Source organism: Medicago truncatula, chromosome 5 (assembly GCF_003473485.1).
Source record: "Medicago truncatula cultivar Jemalong A17 chromosome 5, MtrunA17r5.0-ANR, whole genome shotgun sequence".
NCBI classification, from domain to species: domain Eukaryota; kingdom Viridiplantae; phylum Streptophyta; class Magnoliopsida; order Fabales; family Fabaceae; genus Medicago; species Medicago truncatula.
The window spans coordinates 42,967,848-42,985,823 of record NC_053046.1 but is presented as its reverse complement, the minus strand read 5'-3'; the positions used below and the strand labels follow the sequence as shown (position 1 = coordinate 42,985,823).

General features: G+C 31.7%; 4 protein-coding genes across 6 annotated transcripts; 1 reads left to right on the top strand and 3 right to left on the bottom strand.

Moving 5' to 3' along the window:
* Positions 1-1,470: 1,470 nt before the first annotated feature.
* Positions 1,471-2,419, bottom strand: LOC11435503 (uncharacterized). The gene is made up of 2 exons (XM_003617753.4): positions 2,101-2,419; positions 1,471-1,979 (listed from the first exon to the last, which is right to left on the bottom strand). The coding sequence occupies exons 1-2, from the start codon at positions 2,177-2,179 to the stop codon at positions 1,822-1,824; spliced, it is 237 nt and encodes a 78-aa protein (XP_003617801.1). The 5' UTR covers positions 2,180-2,419; the 3' UTR covers positions 1,471-1,821.
* A 2,388-nt stretch (positions 2,420-4,807) lies between these two features.
* On the top strand, positions 4,808-5,185 carry LOC112422195 (uncharacterized). The gene has a single exon (XM_024785053.1). It carries the CDS (start codon positions 4,808-4,810, stop codon positions 5,183-5,185), a length of 378 nt encoding a protein of 125 aa, XP_024640821.1.
* Positions 5,186-6,551: 1,366 nt separating this feature from the next.
* LOC11432134 (uncharacterized) lies at positions 6,552-8,976 on the bottom strand. 3 transcript variants are annotated; one of them, XR_005646247.1, is made up of 2 exons: positions 8,860-8,976; positions 6,552-7,197 (listed from the first exon to the last, which is right to left on the bottom strand). XR_005646247.1 is itself a non-coding variant. In XM_024783854.2 (2 exons), exons 1-2 carry the CDS (start codon positions 8,936-8,938, stop codon positions 7,675-7,677), a joined length of 240 nt encoding a protein of 79 aa, XP_024639622.2. In that variant the 5' UTR covers positions 8,939-8,968; the 3' UTR covers positions 7,459-7,674. The 3 variants fall into 3 exon arrangements, 1 of the variants encoding a protein (XP_024639622.2); XM_024783854.2 differs by lacking the exon at positions 6,552-7,197 and adding an exon at positions 7,459-7,835 and having other exon boundaries at positions 8,860-8,968; XR_005646246.1 differs by lacking the exon at positions 6,552-7,197 and adding an exon at positions 7,681-8,785 and having other exon boundaries at positions 8,860-8,945.
* A 4,053-nt stretch (positions 8,977-13,029) lies between these two features.
* On the bottom strand, positions 13,030-13,738 carry LOC11423521 (uncharacterized). The gene is made up of 2 exons (XM_003617749.3): positions 13,512-13,738; positions 13,030-13,394 (listed from the first exon to the last, which is right to left on the bottom strand). Exons 1-2 carry the CDS (start codon positions 13,588-13,590, stop codon positions 13,237-13,239), a joined length of 237 nt encoding a protein of 78 aa, XP_003617797.1. The 5' UTR covers positions 13,591-13,738; the 3' UTR covers positions 13,030-13,236.
* Positions 13,739-17,976: the final 4,238 nt, after the last annotated feature.

Here is a 17,976-nt window from a genome sequence, read left to right as displayed (position 1 = left end):
TTCATTCATCTCTAATTTGCTTTCTTTGTTTTTATTGTATTATTTGCTTTAGTTATTCATGCATGAATGATGAAGCTGTACTTTCAAGGACGGTCGTTTCTTCTGGAAGTAATATATCTTCAAGTTTAGAGTTTAAATTTCGGATTGACTGTCGTCGGTAATCAATGCATTCATGCAATCGCTACATCAGTGGACATTTGATCGAGATCGGACAATTTAAATTTAAATATATGTGCTAGTTTTTAAAAACAAAATCAAAATCTACGGTAAAATTAAAATCATTTGATCTTGATACAAATACCATTGATGTGTCGACTGCATGAATACAGGGATTTGCCGATTGAAGACAATTTGAAAACTAGAGTTTACTACTAATGTAGTTTTTGCCATGTGACTTGTGAGTAGGTCACACCTAATTTGGAAGTATCCTCAAAGATCTCATCCACATTGATGTTGCTCTCTACAAAAGTGATAGATCAAACAAAGTCCCTTTCAATTTCTAAATGATTTGACTTCACTTTTGTTTAGAGGATCACTTGGGGTCAATTTATCCTCTATATGATGAAAATTCATTTAAGAGTATGAAAATGAAATGTTTTTTGTTTTCTACCATATCTATGTCAAGGCATTTATTATTGTATCAAGTAATTGAGAAATTCTTGGATCTTTTTCAGAAATAAAACTAATAGTCTATCATTCTTTTTGTTAGTACTGATTAGTGATTACTTACCAATTGTCAACTTAAAAGCTGCAAGTTAGACCATTCTCTAAAATTATTTAAGATCCTTTACTTCATTGTAAGACTTCTATTATATCCTCGTTGCTCTGCAAAAGTATCAGCCACTTCCATCCCTTATTATTGTTGGTATTTCAAGAGAGAGTATGAATCGGGAAGAAAAATAGATGTTTGAATTCTATATAAGTGAGATGAGTTATATAAATTGACATTTAAAGAATGACGAGATGTGGTAAATAGAAATTTTAAAGAGATCTGGTGTCAATTTGAGTGGACTAATTTAGATTATTAAAAAAAAAGAAATTTTAAAGAGTTTAGAATTAAAAGTTTATGCAACTCATCGGTAGGGATAATGTATAATATTTGCAAAATCAAGGTTTCAAACTCCGACCACCAAAAAAAACTCTACGCAACTCAAATGATTCAACTTAATTATCTTCAAATTTTCATTGTTATAATTTTTGGGCTATTTTTATAAAATTTTTAAAAAAAATTGGCAAATTTTTAAATTTAGAAAATAGGGAACAGTTTGCAATTTTTGAAAATTTAGAGGGGTAACTTATGTTAGGATTTCTTTATTGTTATTGTGTAGTGGATAGTTATAATTTTGTAGAGGCGTTATAGTATTCTTAACTTCTAAAAAACTCAGCAGAGCTTCTAACACTATTAGATGTCATTAAAAAAGGCAAGAGAAATATAAATTAAAGAGTTTGAAAATGATAAGTATAATAATATTATGACATGAAAATTAAAATAGGATTTAAAGTAAGGTAACAAAAACATCTTCGACCTAACTATCAAAGTCATTCTTATAGGTGGCGGGACTGAAAATAAGGTGTGATATTCTTCAATTGCTGCCATCGTGATACTTCTAAAATTAAGAGAGAAGAAGGAAATATAAATAATACACTTTGTTGTCTTTATCATCACTTTAAATTACATAATCATAAATGAAAGGTTCCTGAACTTTGGAAAAGAATTTTTTTTTTGGGTTCAAATACAATATTTAAATGACATCTTTTGGAATATCTCCTATCATAAGGTATATTTTCACATTTATTTATTTTAGCTTCTTGGACAATAACTCATTCTCCTTTGTAGGGCATTTTCGTACTCTTTGGGATCTGGGATGCAAAATCAGGGAGATTACCAACATACTGACATACATGATTAATGCACTTGATAATTAATAACTTGTTCAAAGATTTTGGACAATCGTCATCAATTACACATTGAATATGTTCTGTAATGAAAAGAGATGATAACATAATGTTACTAAAACATTATCAAATATTATGTACGGAACTATGAAGTAAAGAAGAAAATGTGAAAAGGATAAAAAAAAAAAAAAAAAAAAGGCTTACCACCACGGATTTTCGCTGGTAAAATAATTAAGAAAATAAATAAATTCATAGTATAAAAACACTTGAGAATTTCGGCCATATTTGTTTCTAATTTGCTTGTATAAAATAGAATATGATTTGATATTTATAGTGTATAAAGTTCATGCTCTTCTATGGAGTAATTTATAAATAATGATTTTTTTTGTTAACCATCTGATTTTCATGGGAAGGGGTCATAGTAATTCAACGTTCGGCCGTAAAATAAATATGGCCTGATCAAGAGTTATTGCACACAAAAATTGAAATCGCATTCTTTTGAACGATTTGTTATTTGGTGAAGTTCATTAATCATGTGAGTCCAATCACTCCATTAATAAAATAGTTTCTTAATCACTTTAAAAAGTATGTGATCTACCCACTAGACTATTGAAAAAAAAAGAAAAAATAATTTCTTAACCTTTCATGATAGTAAAGTTTCTTAACCTTTCATGAAGTAAAATAGAATATTTTTTACCTTTCATTAATTACTCATAACTTTTCATCACTTTTTAACCGTTCATGATAGTAAAGGGATTTTCTTTTTGACCATGTTAAAGTTATTTATTAGAATAATTCACCATTGTATATTGAGGGTGTGTTTGGTTTACAAAACAGTAAGTACTGGACAGAACAGTATAAAATAGAACAGTACAACACAAGGCAGAACAACACATGACAAATATTTTATGGCATTGAGTAATTTTATGTTTTATACGATTTTTGGGGGACAAAATGTTATTTTAGTATTTTAGACAATTTGTACGTGAGACAAAAAGTTGTGTTGTGGTTTGGTGAGGGACAAAAATATGAGTTTTTGTCCTGTTTATTGCCTCCAGTTTGTCCTGTACTGAAACAGTTTTACAAATCAAACACTGGACAACTAAAATTGTTCTGTCCTGTCTTTCATTTTTTAGCGAATCAAATGCATCCTAAGAATATGTTTAAGCACAAAGTGTAACGTTTTGTGTTATTTTTTTTTTTTTTTTGACAAAACCATTGAATAAAAAAAACAGCTATGATATATGTCGTGAGAGATTTTCACTCGAATTTTCACGAATATAGTTTTTAGCATTAGTCTTTTAAATATTTGTATTCCCTCTATAATTACTATAGTTAAATAGAAAGAAAGGACCAAACGTTTTATCAACGAAAAAAGAGAAACCACGTTGCTAAACCACCACAAAGCTCCCTCCAATTACTGCTATATTATGTAGTTTTTGCCTTGTAACTTGTGAGTAAGTCCCACGAAATTTGGATGTATCCTCTAAGATCTCACCCACATTGATGTTGCTCTCTACAAAAGGGAAAGATCAAACTAGTCATTTTCAATTTCAAAATGATGATAATTCATTTAAGAGTGTGAAAATGAAATGTCCATAGTTTTTAGAAATAAAAGTAAAAGTCTTCATTCTTTTTGTTGGTACTGATTAATTACTTACCAATTGTTAACTTTAAAGCCGCATCGTTGCTATGCAAAAACATATATCACCACTATATTATTGTTGGTATATCAGGAGAGAGTATAGTCTCACGTTAGATTGAAAAATAGATGTTTGGTATTATATAAAGGGTTTGTCAAACATGTGTAATATATTGTATATGTTAAGGCAACTATATAAATGAGATGACTTATATACTTTAATGTTTAGAGTGTGTTTGGACGAGGTAAATGAAAATTTTAAAGAATTAAGGGAACATAATCACATATAGTCCTTACTAGACAAAAGTATTAATAACAAATTCTTCTTCAAACGAACAAAGACAAGTGAAAAAGATTTACTAATCAACAATGTCATACATATACGGAACATCCAAAAAGAGAGATTTAGACAAAGCAAAGTTCGAGTATAAAAACTCGCAAATAAAATCCATATAGATCACCCACAAAGAGCTACCAACAACACCCAAACAACTACGTAAAACGACCAAATCAAACCGCACAAACTCTCATGAACATTAACAATGGCTCCAACCCCCAACCTAAAAGACCACTAAAATATGTCCACATCCACAAGCCGCTACATCAATATGATTTCCAAACAACAAGCAAACAAAACCCATAACTAGGATCAATTGAGCAACAACCATATCAGCCCCTGCCACAACCTTCCACCACATCCGCACTTCGTCCGACATAAATCAATACAAAATCAACTTTCAAATTCCAACACAAGACCTCCCCACAAGCAATTGTGATTTTCTTGATTAAGAATGTCTAAATCTTCGTAACAAGAGAATAAACTTTTTTGAGAAAAGAAAAATTTATTAGCGAAGTATCACTTTGATGATTTGACTTGTCAAGTATCAACTTGTGGTGGTAAAATCATAGGAGTTCTTCCATAGAAAGACGATTTATCAACTTTGTTGTAGTAATTAAATATAATTTTAACTCATAATCCCACTTGAGATGATCCGGTGATGTTTGTTTGAATCTTAGAGTGTACTCATCTTAAAGTATCTCCGTTTTCAATTTAAAAGAGTCAGTTTGCCTTCTTAAAAAAATAGTTTTTAACTCATAAAAACATTTATCGTGATATTTTTTTAAGAAGCCAAAATCTTACCCAACAGTATTTGTTGTGATTTTTTTATTGTATTTTGAATAGCTATAACGTGTTATATATATCCAAAGATTAACATTAATTATGAATGGCACATTTTTGTCGGATGTGGGAAAGCAAAACAAATCTGGATGGAAGCGGGACTGTGGGAAACAATTGCTGGTTCTGTCAACAATGCAGCTGATTTTGCAGACCTGTTCTTTTCAATTTTCTGCAGGTTATCCAAAGATGCGGTGACATATATCATCATGATCATGTGGTGTCTATGGCGGAGATGTAACGAAAAGGTGTGGCATGACGAGGTGAAGGAGCCACACATATCCATTCAGCTAGCGCGGGACACGTTAAGGGAATGGCTATCTGTTCGAGTCAACAAGGCAACTCCTGCTGTACAACAGATTGTTACGGATACGAATTGGAAACCACCAGCAAAGGGTTATGTGAAGTGTAATGTGGACGCTGCCATTTTCTATGATCAATGGCGTTTTGGTATTGGAATGTGTATTTGAGACACTCGGGAACATTTTATCAAAGCGCTAACCAAATGGTTTGAAGGAAGTCAACCTCCAATGGAAGCATAAGCAATTGGGTTGAAGGAAGCTATAATTTGGCTTGGTGAGTTGGGGTTATCAAAAGTGTCAATTGAGCTGGATTGCAAGCTAGTGGTAGACGACATTGGTGATAGATCGGTGAGTCAGTCTGAATTCGGCAATTTATTAAGCCTATGTAGGTCACTTTTAATTCAATATCCAAACTTTGAGATAAATTTTGTTAGGAGACAAGCTAATTATGTTGCTCATTGATTAGCAAGGGCGTCACAATATAACGCTAATCATCAAGTTTTCGAGTTGATTCCATCTTGTATTTCCCATATTGTGAGAAATGAAATGATATAAGTTTAATTTAATAAAAAAAAAAAAAGATTACATAAAATTTATTCATTCTCTTTTGTTACAAAAAAGAGTATTAAACATAAAAATATTAATACTTTATATTTTATACTTTAAATTTTAAAATAAATTTTTTAATGAAAAAAATAATACATATTAGGAAATTATGTTAGGATTTCTTTGATGTTGATAATTTTTATATTTAAGCAATATTGTATTTTTTGTAATTTACTAATTAATAGATATCGATATCTACAGATCCAAATATCATTAAGTACGCCTCCGTTTAGTCACAAAAAAATAATAATTTCCCTCCATTAACCAACAAACAATTGAAATATCTATTTATTTTAGAGTTAGGATCCATTGACACCAGATGAAAGTCAAAAAACTTACATTAAATCTCAGCCATTTAATTTAGACAATCCGATGGTCTAAAATATAGAAACAAAGTGTTTTGGTGATCCCGTAAAAAAGTAAAATAGAAAAAGATATTTTCGTGATTCATCTTTATAAATATTTGATCAATTGATCTTCAAAAAACACGATCGAAATTTTGAATTTCAATGGAATAATTATCTCAGTGGTTGTTGAATACACTTTGGGGAATTTTAGTCAACAAATATACACGTGGGCTAGAGACTAGAGTAAATCGCAAGTTTAGAAAAGCAAAATTGGCTACTATTAGATGTCATTAAAAGGTAAGAGAAAAATAAATTGAAGAGTTTGAAAATGATAAGTATAATAATATTATGACATGAAAATAAAAATAGGATTTAAAGTAAGATAAAAAAAATATTTTCGACCTAACTATCAAAGTCATTCTTATAGGTTGTTGGACTGAAAATAAGGTGTGATATTCCTCAATTGGATGCCATCGTGATACTCTTAAAATTAAGAGAGAGAAGAAGGAAATATAAATAATACTCTTCGGTTGTCTTATCATCACTTTAAAGTACATATATAATCATAAATGAAAGGTTCCTGAAGTTAGGAAAAGAAAAAATAATAACTTTTTTGGGTATCCATACAATATTTAGATGACATCTTTTGAAATATTCTATCATAAGGTATATTTCACATTTATTTTTAGGTGGTATTTACAATGCACAAGACACAAATTTATGCATGATACACAAATATGGTTTGGAAGGACAGCTGGCAGTTGATCACCTGCTAGTTAAAAAACTAAAAAAATCCCAAATCATATTTTAATATATTAATGCAGAATATCAGATATTTGTTTCTCTAATTAATTTTCCAGTTTTCATATACACCTCTGCTTTGAAAAACAATCTGTATGCCTCTATTTTCTTCATATTTTCAGATATGCATTCATTTCACCAGCAAAATCGTTTTGTCCATTAACTCTAAAAAGATCATCATCAATGAATAAATGTGTTCGATTTTATTCCATTTCCCACTTTTGAAGGTTGAATAATTTATTTCTTTTTCAAATCTGAACCGATAAGCCCTTTTGCAATGTCATCTCTACAAACAAATCAAACAACTCACATCTTTTCTTTATTCACTCTCTTCAACATTGACGGATTATTCTTCCACCTCTTTCAAAGCTATAGATTTATGGGTCATAAGTGAGTGGTGGTCTCTCTCTTCAAAATGCTCCTCTTCTGTTGAATGTGTGGAAGTAGAACAATTATTTTGATTTTGTTAAAATTTAAATAGGGCATAGGAAAAAGAATATAATTTAAAACTCAAAATTCAAAATTAAATTAAAGCTAGATCTGGAAGAGAAAGACAGGAAAAGGATATGAGAGGTTGTTGTCGAAAGATGGTGATGAAAAAACAGGATTGAGTGTAGACTGCATATGAAATCAAATGGTAAGAGGATAAAATAGGAATTTTCAATGGTATGTAGGGATGGAATTATGTACATAAAATATTCTTTGTGAGGTCAAATTTATTGTGATATGTTTAACACCAATAAGTTAAGAGAAGGTTGCCATCATAAAATCTGGGCCGTTCCTTTAAATTAATAATATATCAATGGCTATTATTCATTCATCAAACAATTTGTGCATGATGCACAAATTTGTGTCTTGTGCATTGTAAATGCCACCTTATTTTTAAGCTTCTTGGATAATAACTCATTCTCTTTTACGGGGCATTTTTGTACTCTCTGGAATCTGGGATGCAAAATCAGGGCGATAATTATAACCATACTCACATATGTGTTCAATGCACTTGACAACTCTTAAATGGTTCACAGGTTTTGGACAACCGTCATCAGTTACACGCTGAAAAACCTCTGTAATGAAAAGAGATGGTAACATAATGTGGTGGCATTTAGGGTGGGTGAGGGAAAGAGTTTCTCACCACGAGAAAGTTTTTTCTAACCATAAGATTAAATAGGTGCACAGATTTTACCATGACCTGTCCACACCATATATTTTCCCCACATCTTCTTCAACCTCATGCAAATCTGCAAATCAGCCACGAACAGAAGGAATTTTCGAAATTCTAATATACACATCTTACTATTTGACTTTTCAATCAGCTAAATACTCTCCATTGTATTTGAAATCATTTGTTCAGTTAATAATCGTTCTATTTTCTTAGTGACCGCATGTCAAACCATCCTTTTGGAGTTTTGGAATCAAAGTAAGAATATGTTGTCGTTATGGTCGACGTCACCGTCGCACCTCTCGTCGCCGGTGTGTAGATCTGCACCTCTCTCCGACGATGTTTAGATCCGCACATTTCCTTTCCTTGGGGTTATCATTTTGTTTCTATTATATTACACAGTACACACACCATATGTTGCAAACAGAACAACGTTACACATACGAAGTACGAAGTGAAAACAACATGCTTACACGATACACATAAGAAATGAAAATGGCCATGCTTGTTTTTTTTATTTTATTTTAAGGAATGGTCATGCTTGCTTATGAAATAGAAAAGGAAGTTAAAAGGGTATTGAAAGGGCGATTTTCGAAATTATTGGTATCTCTAAAATTCATTCAATGTGTTAGACCAAAATCATCTTAACAAAAAAGATTGATTTTAAATGGATATGGGTTGGTGAGTGAATTGCAGATTTGTATTTTCAAGGGTTGAAGATGATGGAAGAAAATATATGGTGTGGAGAGACCATTTTAAAATCTGTGCACCTCTTTAATCTTATGGTAAGAAAAAACTTTCCCATAGTAGAAAACTCTTTCCCTCACCCACCCTAAATGCCACCACATAATGTAACTAAAACATTATAAAAGATTGTGTACAAACTAATAAGAAAATGTGAAAAGGATAAAAAAAAAAAAAAGGCTTACCACCACGAATTTTTGCTGGTAAAATAATTAAGAAAATAAATAAATTCATAGCATAAAAATCCTTGAGAATTTCAGCCATATTTGTTTTCACTTTGTTTGTATAAAATAGAATATGATTTGATATTTATAGTGTATAAAGTTCATGCTTTTCTATAAATTATAAATAATGAATTTATTTTTTATTTTTTTGTGATCCCTGGGAGGGGTCATATTCTCTAGAATGACGATTCTTTTTTTGGTGGAGTTCATTAATTATTTGAGTCCAATCACATCATTAATAAAATAGTTTTTTACCCTTTCAGGATAGTAAAATCTCTCAACCTTTCATGATGTAAAATAGATTTTTTTTATTTTTTTTACCTTTGATTAATTATTCATAACTTTTCATTTCTTTTTAACCGTTCATGATAGTAAAGAGATTTTCTTTTTGACCATGTTAAATTATGGGTCATGTTAACTAGTATCCCTGAGGTACTAGTCAAGGATGTTGTAAAAATAGAATTTTTTTATTAAATACAACAATTTTTTAACTTTCATAAAGTTGAACATTCACCATTTCTCAATGCAAAGTTTTTACATTAGTTTTTCTTAACTAGTGTCCGGGAGCACTAGTTAATATTGTTTGGAATATACACATGTAAATTTTATTTTAAGGTATTTTGAAAAAATATGTTTGTTTTACATTATAATATTACAAAGAACCTTAAAAATATTGACTATAATAATTACACATGAATTTGTTCACATCTTTATGGAAACTTTATTCCCAACCTTTTTCTTTGAATTCTTTTTTCTATTTTCAGAAACATTTTATATCCGAGAATAAAATTTAGTAAACTTATAACAAACATATGCGTGTACATTTTTATGATTTTAATCCCAAGAATCTATAAATATAACTTGAAATAAACACCCTATGTCGTGAGAAATTTTCACAAATATAGTTTTTAGCATCAGTCTTTTAAATATTTGTTTCCCTTCTATAATTACTACAGTTAAAAAAGGACCAAACGTTTTATCAGTTAAAAAAGAGAAAACGACGTTGCTAACAGTTATTGATTTCCCTAACCCTAGGGCTGACAATGAACCGATACAACTCGAATAAAGTTCGGAACTCGACTCGGTAATTAGTTCGTTGAACTTGGTTCATGAACCAAATGAGCCGAACTTGAGCTAAAGATTAAGTTCGTTAACTAAATGAGTTGAACTTGAGTTATATGTAGTTCGACCCGTTTGGTTCACGAACTGACTCGATTATATATATATATAGACACACACACACACAAAGCTAGGTAATAGTATTTAACTAATAGTAAAATATAATAGAAGCAATATAAAACAACAATAGTAACAGAGTGGACTTGGATAGTTTTTAGCAATGGAAATATGTTGCTTGTAGTGCCATGGTGTTTTAGCAAAGCTGCACTACTTTGTTTTTGTCCCACATCGAAAGTATTTGAGATAGATACAACAATACTTGTCTATAAAAGAAGCGGCTTTGCTACTCTTTGATACGAAGGTGGACAATCTATTATTTCACGGTTGTGGAATGGCTGAGTCCTCTTTACTTTAGTTTTTTTTTTTATTTATAATTTTTTTGAAAATATTAATAGGTTTAAAATATGCAATTTTTTAAATAAAAAAATAAATTTTAAAATTATGTGATTCGAGTAAATGAACCTAACGAGCCGAACCGAGTTGCTCGTGAACTTTAAACGAGCCGAACTCGAGCCCAAAAAAAGGTTCGTTTTGAACTCGAGTCGAGTTTCGAGCCGAACCAATTCTTATCAAACCGAGCTCAAACAAATTCGACTCGACTCGACTTATTTCCAGCCCTACCTAACCCTAAACCCAAAATTATAATGTGTTATATTAGCAAAACTCACTTATTTTTAATGACCTACCTATTAGAGATATAAAAGTTATTTACATGTTAGTTAGAAGTTAATAGATCTATCTACCCAAAAAAAAAAAAAAAAAAGTTAATAGATCTAAATATACTTGATGAGTTCTCATACATTTGACTAGTTCCAATTAAGTTGACACCTACTCTAATCATTTGACAAGTTCTCATACATATTATTTTGCGAGTGTGTGGGTGGGGTGGGGGGGTGGTCTGTATTATGCAGAACAGACAATACATGTAAATCAAGATTAACAGATAACACACCCAATAAAAACGATACAATTGATTCAACCCTAATCAGTTATAATCAATAACATTGTAAGCGTTTGAGAGCATCAATTGGGTATATAATTTGACAAATAAACCGACTATCAACACATAAGTATATCATGTACCATCAACTCCCTACAACGACAAAAGCAAGTATTAACGAATCTTTTCAAGCCCCAAACAGTCTCATATCAAACAAAATGAATGACTAGGATATTACAATTGTCCAAATTTAGTCACAAGACACCCTAATACATTTATATACCAAATGGCCATATCAACAGTTTAATGTGACAATTATTTCCCATGGTCTCATGAAGAACTTCAACATGTCACATTCACACTTTTATGTAAATTAACATATTAACATTGCGATGACTTTGTATTCGAATTTTTATTTTCATATTAGCCTCTTGCATTGTTAGTTTTAACAATTAAGAGGCTAGAAAAAAGTCAAAAAATTTAGAGTTCAAAACTAATATCAATAAATGATATGAATTTTTTTGAGAACTAGAGAGATATCTTACTCAAATAATATATTAGTGAAATGTATTTGATAAAAAAATTCTTCGAAAGAAGAGATGTTAAAATGACGGAACATTGTGATTCATCATAAAATATGTATGGACTGATTAAGAGAGCATATAATCAGTTTATGAGATTAGGAATTGACATAATATTTAGGAAGAAAATAATTGGAACCAATAAAGGAAACAATGATGTGTGAATTATGAAAACAATGATGTGTTAATATAATCCATTTTTGTTTGTTAAAAAAAAAAAACAATGATGTGTGAATTATGATTACATATTATCCAAAATTATAAAAAAGAGTGTTGTTGTTATAGAGTTACCAAAAAAGGATTGATACCCATATTTAAAACAGATGAAATCAAGCAAAGAAGTAGCATCAGTGAGTGAAGATAATCTAGTCTAGGGATTAGAGTTAAGGTGATATGTTGAAAGTGCGGATCATGAACACAAAGTCTTTATTTGGGAACGACTTGAACGTGCATATTTTTAGGTGGCTTCTCTAGGTCAAAAATTAGCTTATCACCTACCTCTAACATATGTTCTCGGCAAAAGTTGAACCATTGGCCGCCTAAGTATTTTTCATAACTTGCTCTCTTTGCCGACACTTATACCTTTTTTAGCTTGTTAGTCGATGAGTGTGATTGTTTTCCGTGTTCCTTTTAGAAATGTCCTTGATATCTCATTTGAAAAGTGATAGGTACAAAACAAATTGCAGTGTTAGTTAGATGTTATATATATATATATATATATATATATATATATATATTTCTAAAACATTTACCAAAGCATTATAAAGATTTGCTGTAGGAAAAGAGCATGTTCTATTTTGTTCAAGAGATTAGGAAAACAACGTTATAATTAACATGATACTAATTGGAACCAATGAAGGAACCAACAATATGCAGATTAACGTTACATAATAGTTAGGTTTATAAAAGAGACTGCAAGTGTCATAGACTAACCAAAAAGGGATTTTTGCCAATATTTACATCAGACAAAATGAAAAGAACAAATGACATCCCAAAGTCAAGATAGTTTACGATTACAGTCCAAAGCGATACGTCAAAATAGTAGAAGTTCAAATAGTTCAGTATCAAAGATCTACTTTGGAACAACTCGAACGTGCTAGTTCTTCGATGACTTTTCGAGATAAAAGATGAGCTTACCACCTTATTCCATCACACGCTCTCTCCAGAAATTGAACCATTGTCCACCAAAGTATTTTTCATAGTTTGCTCTTTCGGTGGTAATGAGGCCATTAAGAGAAATATAAATTGAAGAGTATGAAAATGATAAGTATAATAATATTATGATATGAAAATAAAAATAGGATTTAAAGTAAGATAAGAAAAAAATATTTTCGACCTAACTATCAAAGTCATTCTTATACGTTGTTGGACTGAAAATAAGGTGTGATATTCCTCAATTGGATGCCATCGTGATAATCTTAAAAGTTAAAATTAAGAGAGAAGAAGGAAATATAATAATACTCTTTGGCTGTCACATCACTTTAAAATACATAATCATAAATGAAAGGTTCCTCAAGTTAGGAAAAGAAAAAATAATAACCTTTTTTGGTACCCATACAATATTTAAATGACATCTTTTGGAATATTCTATCATAAGGTATATTTTACATTTATTATTTTAGCTTCTTGGACAATAAATCATTCTCCTTTGCAGGGCATTTTTGTACTCTCTGAGATCTCAGACGCAAAATCAGGGAGATTACGAGCATACTGACATATGTGATCAATGCACTTGATAACTCTTAACTTGTTCACAGGTTTTGGACAATCGTCATCAGTTACACACGGAAAATGCGCTGTAATGAAAAGAGATGATAACATAATGTTACTAAAACATTAGAAAAGATTGTGTATGCACTATGAAGTAAAAAAGAAAATGTGAAAAGGATAAAAAAAAAAAAAAAAAAGCTTACCACCACGAATTTTTACTGCTAAAATAATTAAGAAAATAAATAAATTCATGGCATAAAAATTCTTGAGAATTTCAACCATATTTGTTTCCACTTTGCTTGTATAAAATAGAATATGATTTAATATTTACTGTGTATAAAGTTCATGCTCTTCTATAATTTATAAATAATGAAATTGTTTTTTTTTTTTTTTGTTATATGCGGGAAGGGGTCATATTAATTCAGAGTTTGACCCTAAGATAAATATAGTCTCATCAATAATTATTGCACATAAAAATCGAAATTGCATTCTCTTAAAAGATTCATTACTTTGTGAATTAAGTTCATTAATCATGTGAGTCCAATCACTTCATTAATAAAATAGTTTCTTAACCTTTCTTGATTGTAAAAGCTTGTTAACCTTTCATGGTGTAAAATAGATTTTTTTTTTTTTTTTTTATCTTTCATTAATTACTCATAACTTTCCATTACTTTTTAACCGTTCATGACCATGTTAAAGTTATTTGTTAGAATAATTCACCATTGTATATGTTAGTCATTTTCAATTTCAGAATAATGATAATCCATTTAAGGTGTGAATATGAGATGTCCATAGATTTCTACAATATCTATGTCAAGGCATTTATTGTATCAGGTAGTAATTGAGAAACTCTTGGGTCTTTTTCAAGAATAAAAGTAAAAGTTTTCATTCTTTTTTGTTGGTAATTTTTTTTAATAAACAAAAATGAGATATATTATAAATCTAAAAGTGATTCACCGTGCACAAGACATTCAACGAGAGAATCACCAAAGAACATATACAATGTCATCGATGCCTAAAAAGCGAGCACCGTCAAAAAACAGTAAAAAGTGATGAAGTAATTAAACTACAACACCCATACAAGTAAGAGGGTGTCGACACCAATCATGATAAGCAAAAGTGAAGGACAACAAGTTTGTCTTCAACCACAAATAAGAATTCAGCTTCACTTTTTCAAGAATGGTGTCAGGATCGGATGTCGTATTGTTGACACACGGTTGTTCTGTTCCTTCCATATAATCCAGACACAAGCAAACCAGATAACCTTGAAGAATGAATGCGATGATCAAAGCATTCCCACCATAGGACAAAACTGATGAAAATGATCACGAACCCCACTCGAAGAAACCGAAGAAATCTGAAGCCACCGCCAGACAAGAGGCCACACGCCACCCAATGTCTCACAGCCTAAAAACAGATGATCAACCACTTGTCATGAACATAAACCTGCAAAACAATGTTATGTAACAATACAAAACATTCCCTCACTTCCTCCTCCTCCCACACTTCCTCGTTGCACGTCTTTTTGTTGGTACTGATTACTTACTGATTGTTAACTTTAAAGCCGCAAAGTTAGACCATTCTCTAATTATTTAAGATTTATATATATCGCCACTATGTCCCTTATTATTGTCGGTATATCAAGTGAGAGTATAATCTCACATATAGAAAAAAAAAACGTTGAGTATTATATAAATGAGATGACTTATATAATTTAATGTTTGAAGTGTGTTTAGATAAGGTAATTGAAAATTTTAAATAATTTAGGGATCATAATCACATACTACTAGACAAAAGTCTAAGTCAAAAATAATAACAAGATACAATTATATGTTTCTAATTGAGTCTCCCTCAAAAAAAAAAAAAAAAAAAAGAGTTTTTCATTGAGTCATATCCCAGCCAATGTATTAGATATTACTCTGGTCGTAAACACAAGCAAAAGTTGGTCAAAGAAAATTGATTTATTTGGTTTATAATTTGCATTAAATACATCAAATTTTTTTGATGTTTTTTTTTGTTGCTTATATATATTTAAGACAATATACGATTAATATTCAGACAAGAGTAGATTTATGGAACACACGAGTATTCCGTTCTTTTCAAGTTACCCAAATAGTAGTAAATCAAATAACTGTCAGGAATAAATGAGCAGATCTAGACAAACCTGACATCCTAGTAAACTGAATAAAATGTTGTCGAAGCTCACCAGGAGGGATCGAAGAAAAACCCAACCAAGTCCGCACATTGAACCACAAAACACCAAAAATATTGCAATGTAAAAAAAGGTGAGTAGCTGATTCTAAGACATTACAACCAGCCACACACATACCATCCGTTGGATTGAGAATCACACGTTGAACCACGTTATCTTTAGTAGGAAGCCGATTGCGAAGGAGACGTCACACCAATAAAGACACCTTTAACGGAATATACTTAAACCAAATATCAACAACCTGAGACCTGTCAGCCATGACGCCTGTGTCTGTAATAAAGCGGTATGCTGCTTTCACTGAGTATCCTTGAACCGGGTCTAGCATCCACCTCCAAGAATCATGAACAGTGTCCTGCAAAACAATGTTACATAAAAGAGCAACACACTCCCTCACACACTCCTCCTCCCACGCAAACAGACGACGTCTCCAAACCCACTCCCTTCCATTACCACCCCACCCCAACCGCCACATCTCCTCCACCTTACACTCCTTCTCCACCGCGAACTCAAATAACCTAGGAAACTTCAACCTCAACGGAATCTCCCCTATCCAAGTGTCATACCAGAATAAAGTGTTCCTCCCATCGCCAATTACCCTACGAACATTCTCATCAAACCACCTCCCAACTCCTTCACCTGCACCGTCACGCACTCTACAAATCATAATCCACCACACTGAGGCGTATCTATCCCCTTCCCTAATCCGCCCTCCAACCTCACCATACCGAGCTTTTAACACTCGATGCCACAACCCCTTTTTATCCACTAACTGTAACGCCCACTTTCGTTTAATCGTTTATTTAATCGAGTTTAGGTGATTATATTATAATTATATAATATATGCATGATTTTGGTATGTTTTGATGATTTGATTGATGACGTGATAAATTATGAGTTTTGGAGGATTTGATTATGATATGAGATTTATTTGATTGATAAATAGAATAAAGATTTGAAAATAATATAAAATATTTAGTTGAGGGCTGTTTTGATATTTTAGATAGTTTTGGGGGAGAAAGTGAGATAAGATAAGTTATTAGAAAGAGGTATAAATAGGAGAAGACCTAATATTTTAGAAACTCATTGTACGTGAAAACTTTTGGAAAAGGGAGAAAAAGCTTAGAAGGGAGAAGAGCATAGAGAGAGCTGCGATTTCTTCATAACCAGGTAAGGGTGAGACTAATAATTCAATAATGTTATTTACTGTAATTCTGATGATTAGTTGACAAAGTTAGGATTGATTTAGAGAAGTTTTGGAATTAGGTCAAAACCCTAAAAATTGATGATCAAACGGTAAAACTTGTTTAGATTGATGTAGAAACCGTCCTTTAACCTTAGAACATGTTTAGGATGGATTATGGAATCAAAATTAGGCTTTGAACCATGTTGTGTGATGGATTTTTGAGAAAAACCCTAGTCTGCCCGTGCTTCTGTTCATCGCTCGCCACGGCGAGTGATGATCCTCGCCTCGCGAGTGATGAACTTCATCGCTCGCCACGCGAGCCCCTTCCCTTCGCCTCGCGAGTTGTTTGGTGCAACTCGCCATGGCGAGCAACCTTTCCTCGCCTCGCGAGCTTAGGCAGAGTGCATGTCATATTTCGTGTTTCGACCTTTTTAGTTGAATCTTGTATGCCTTTGAGTACCTGAACATACCTAGTATTGATTAGGAATGAAAGTAGGATCAGAGGGAACCTAGAACAACCTTAGTTTGGGAGTTGAGTGGTACTCGCCATGGCGAGTAAGTACTCTCGCCTCGCGAGTACAACCAGGATGAACTTGTTTATGTGTTTATGCGATCTGTGTCGCACTTGTTGATCAAGAGTGAACCCCTAACTGGTAATGAGACATAGTGATGTCGTTTAATGCAGACTGTAGAGTTGTTTAAGTTATATTAATATTAATTGAATATGAACTATTGTATTGTATATTCATGCAAGATAAGAAAATGTGATAATGATACAAATTATGTGCTTTGATATAATGATATCATCTTGTTATGTGACCTGTTTATGCTGCTTCCGTTATTTAACTAAGTGCATAATTATATGATGAAGTTTAGCTCCAAATTATTGGATGCATGTTGATAAGTTGATTACGATGTTTTGTTCATATGTGTCCATGCATAGCATATCATTGAGCTTAGTCCTCACCACGAATATTAGGAGCTTTGTCCTCCGCACGTTTTATAGGAGCTTTGTCCTCCGCACGATTAAAGTATATTAATACTTATGATGACGATTGGTACCACATGCATATAAGGAGTCTAGGAGCATTGTCACATTGTCATGTTCATAATGCTATGTTGTTGATGACGATTGAATAAGTGAATACGTGATACTTGTTTATTGAATATGTGAATACGTGATACTTGTTATTTGAATATGCAAAGTTATCCAAGAATGATTATGATGTTAATGTTAATTATGATTCGAATTACTTTGATTAGCATTATTTTG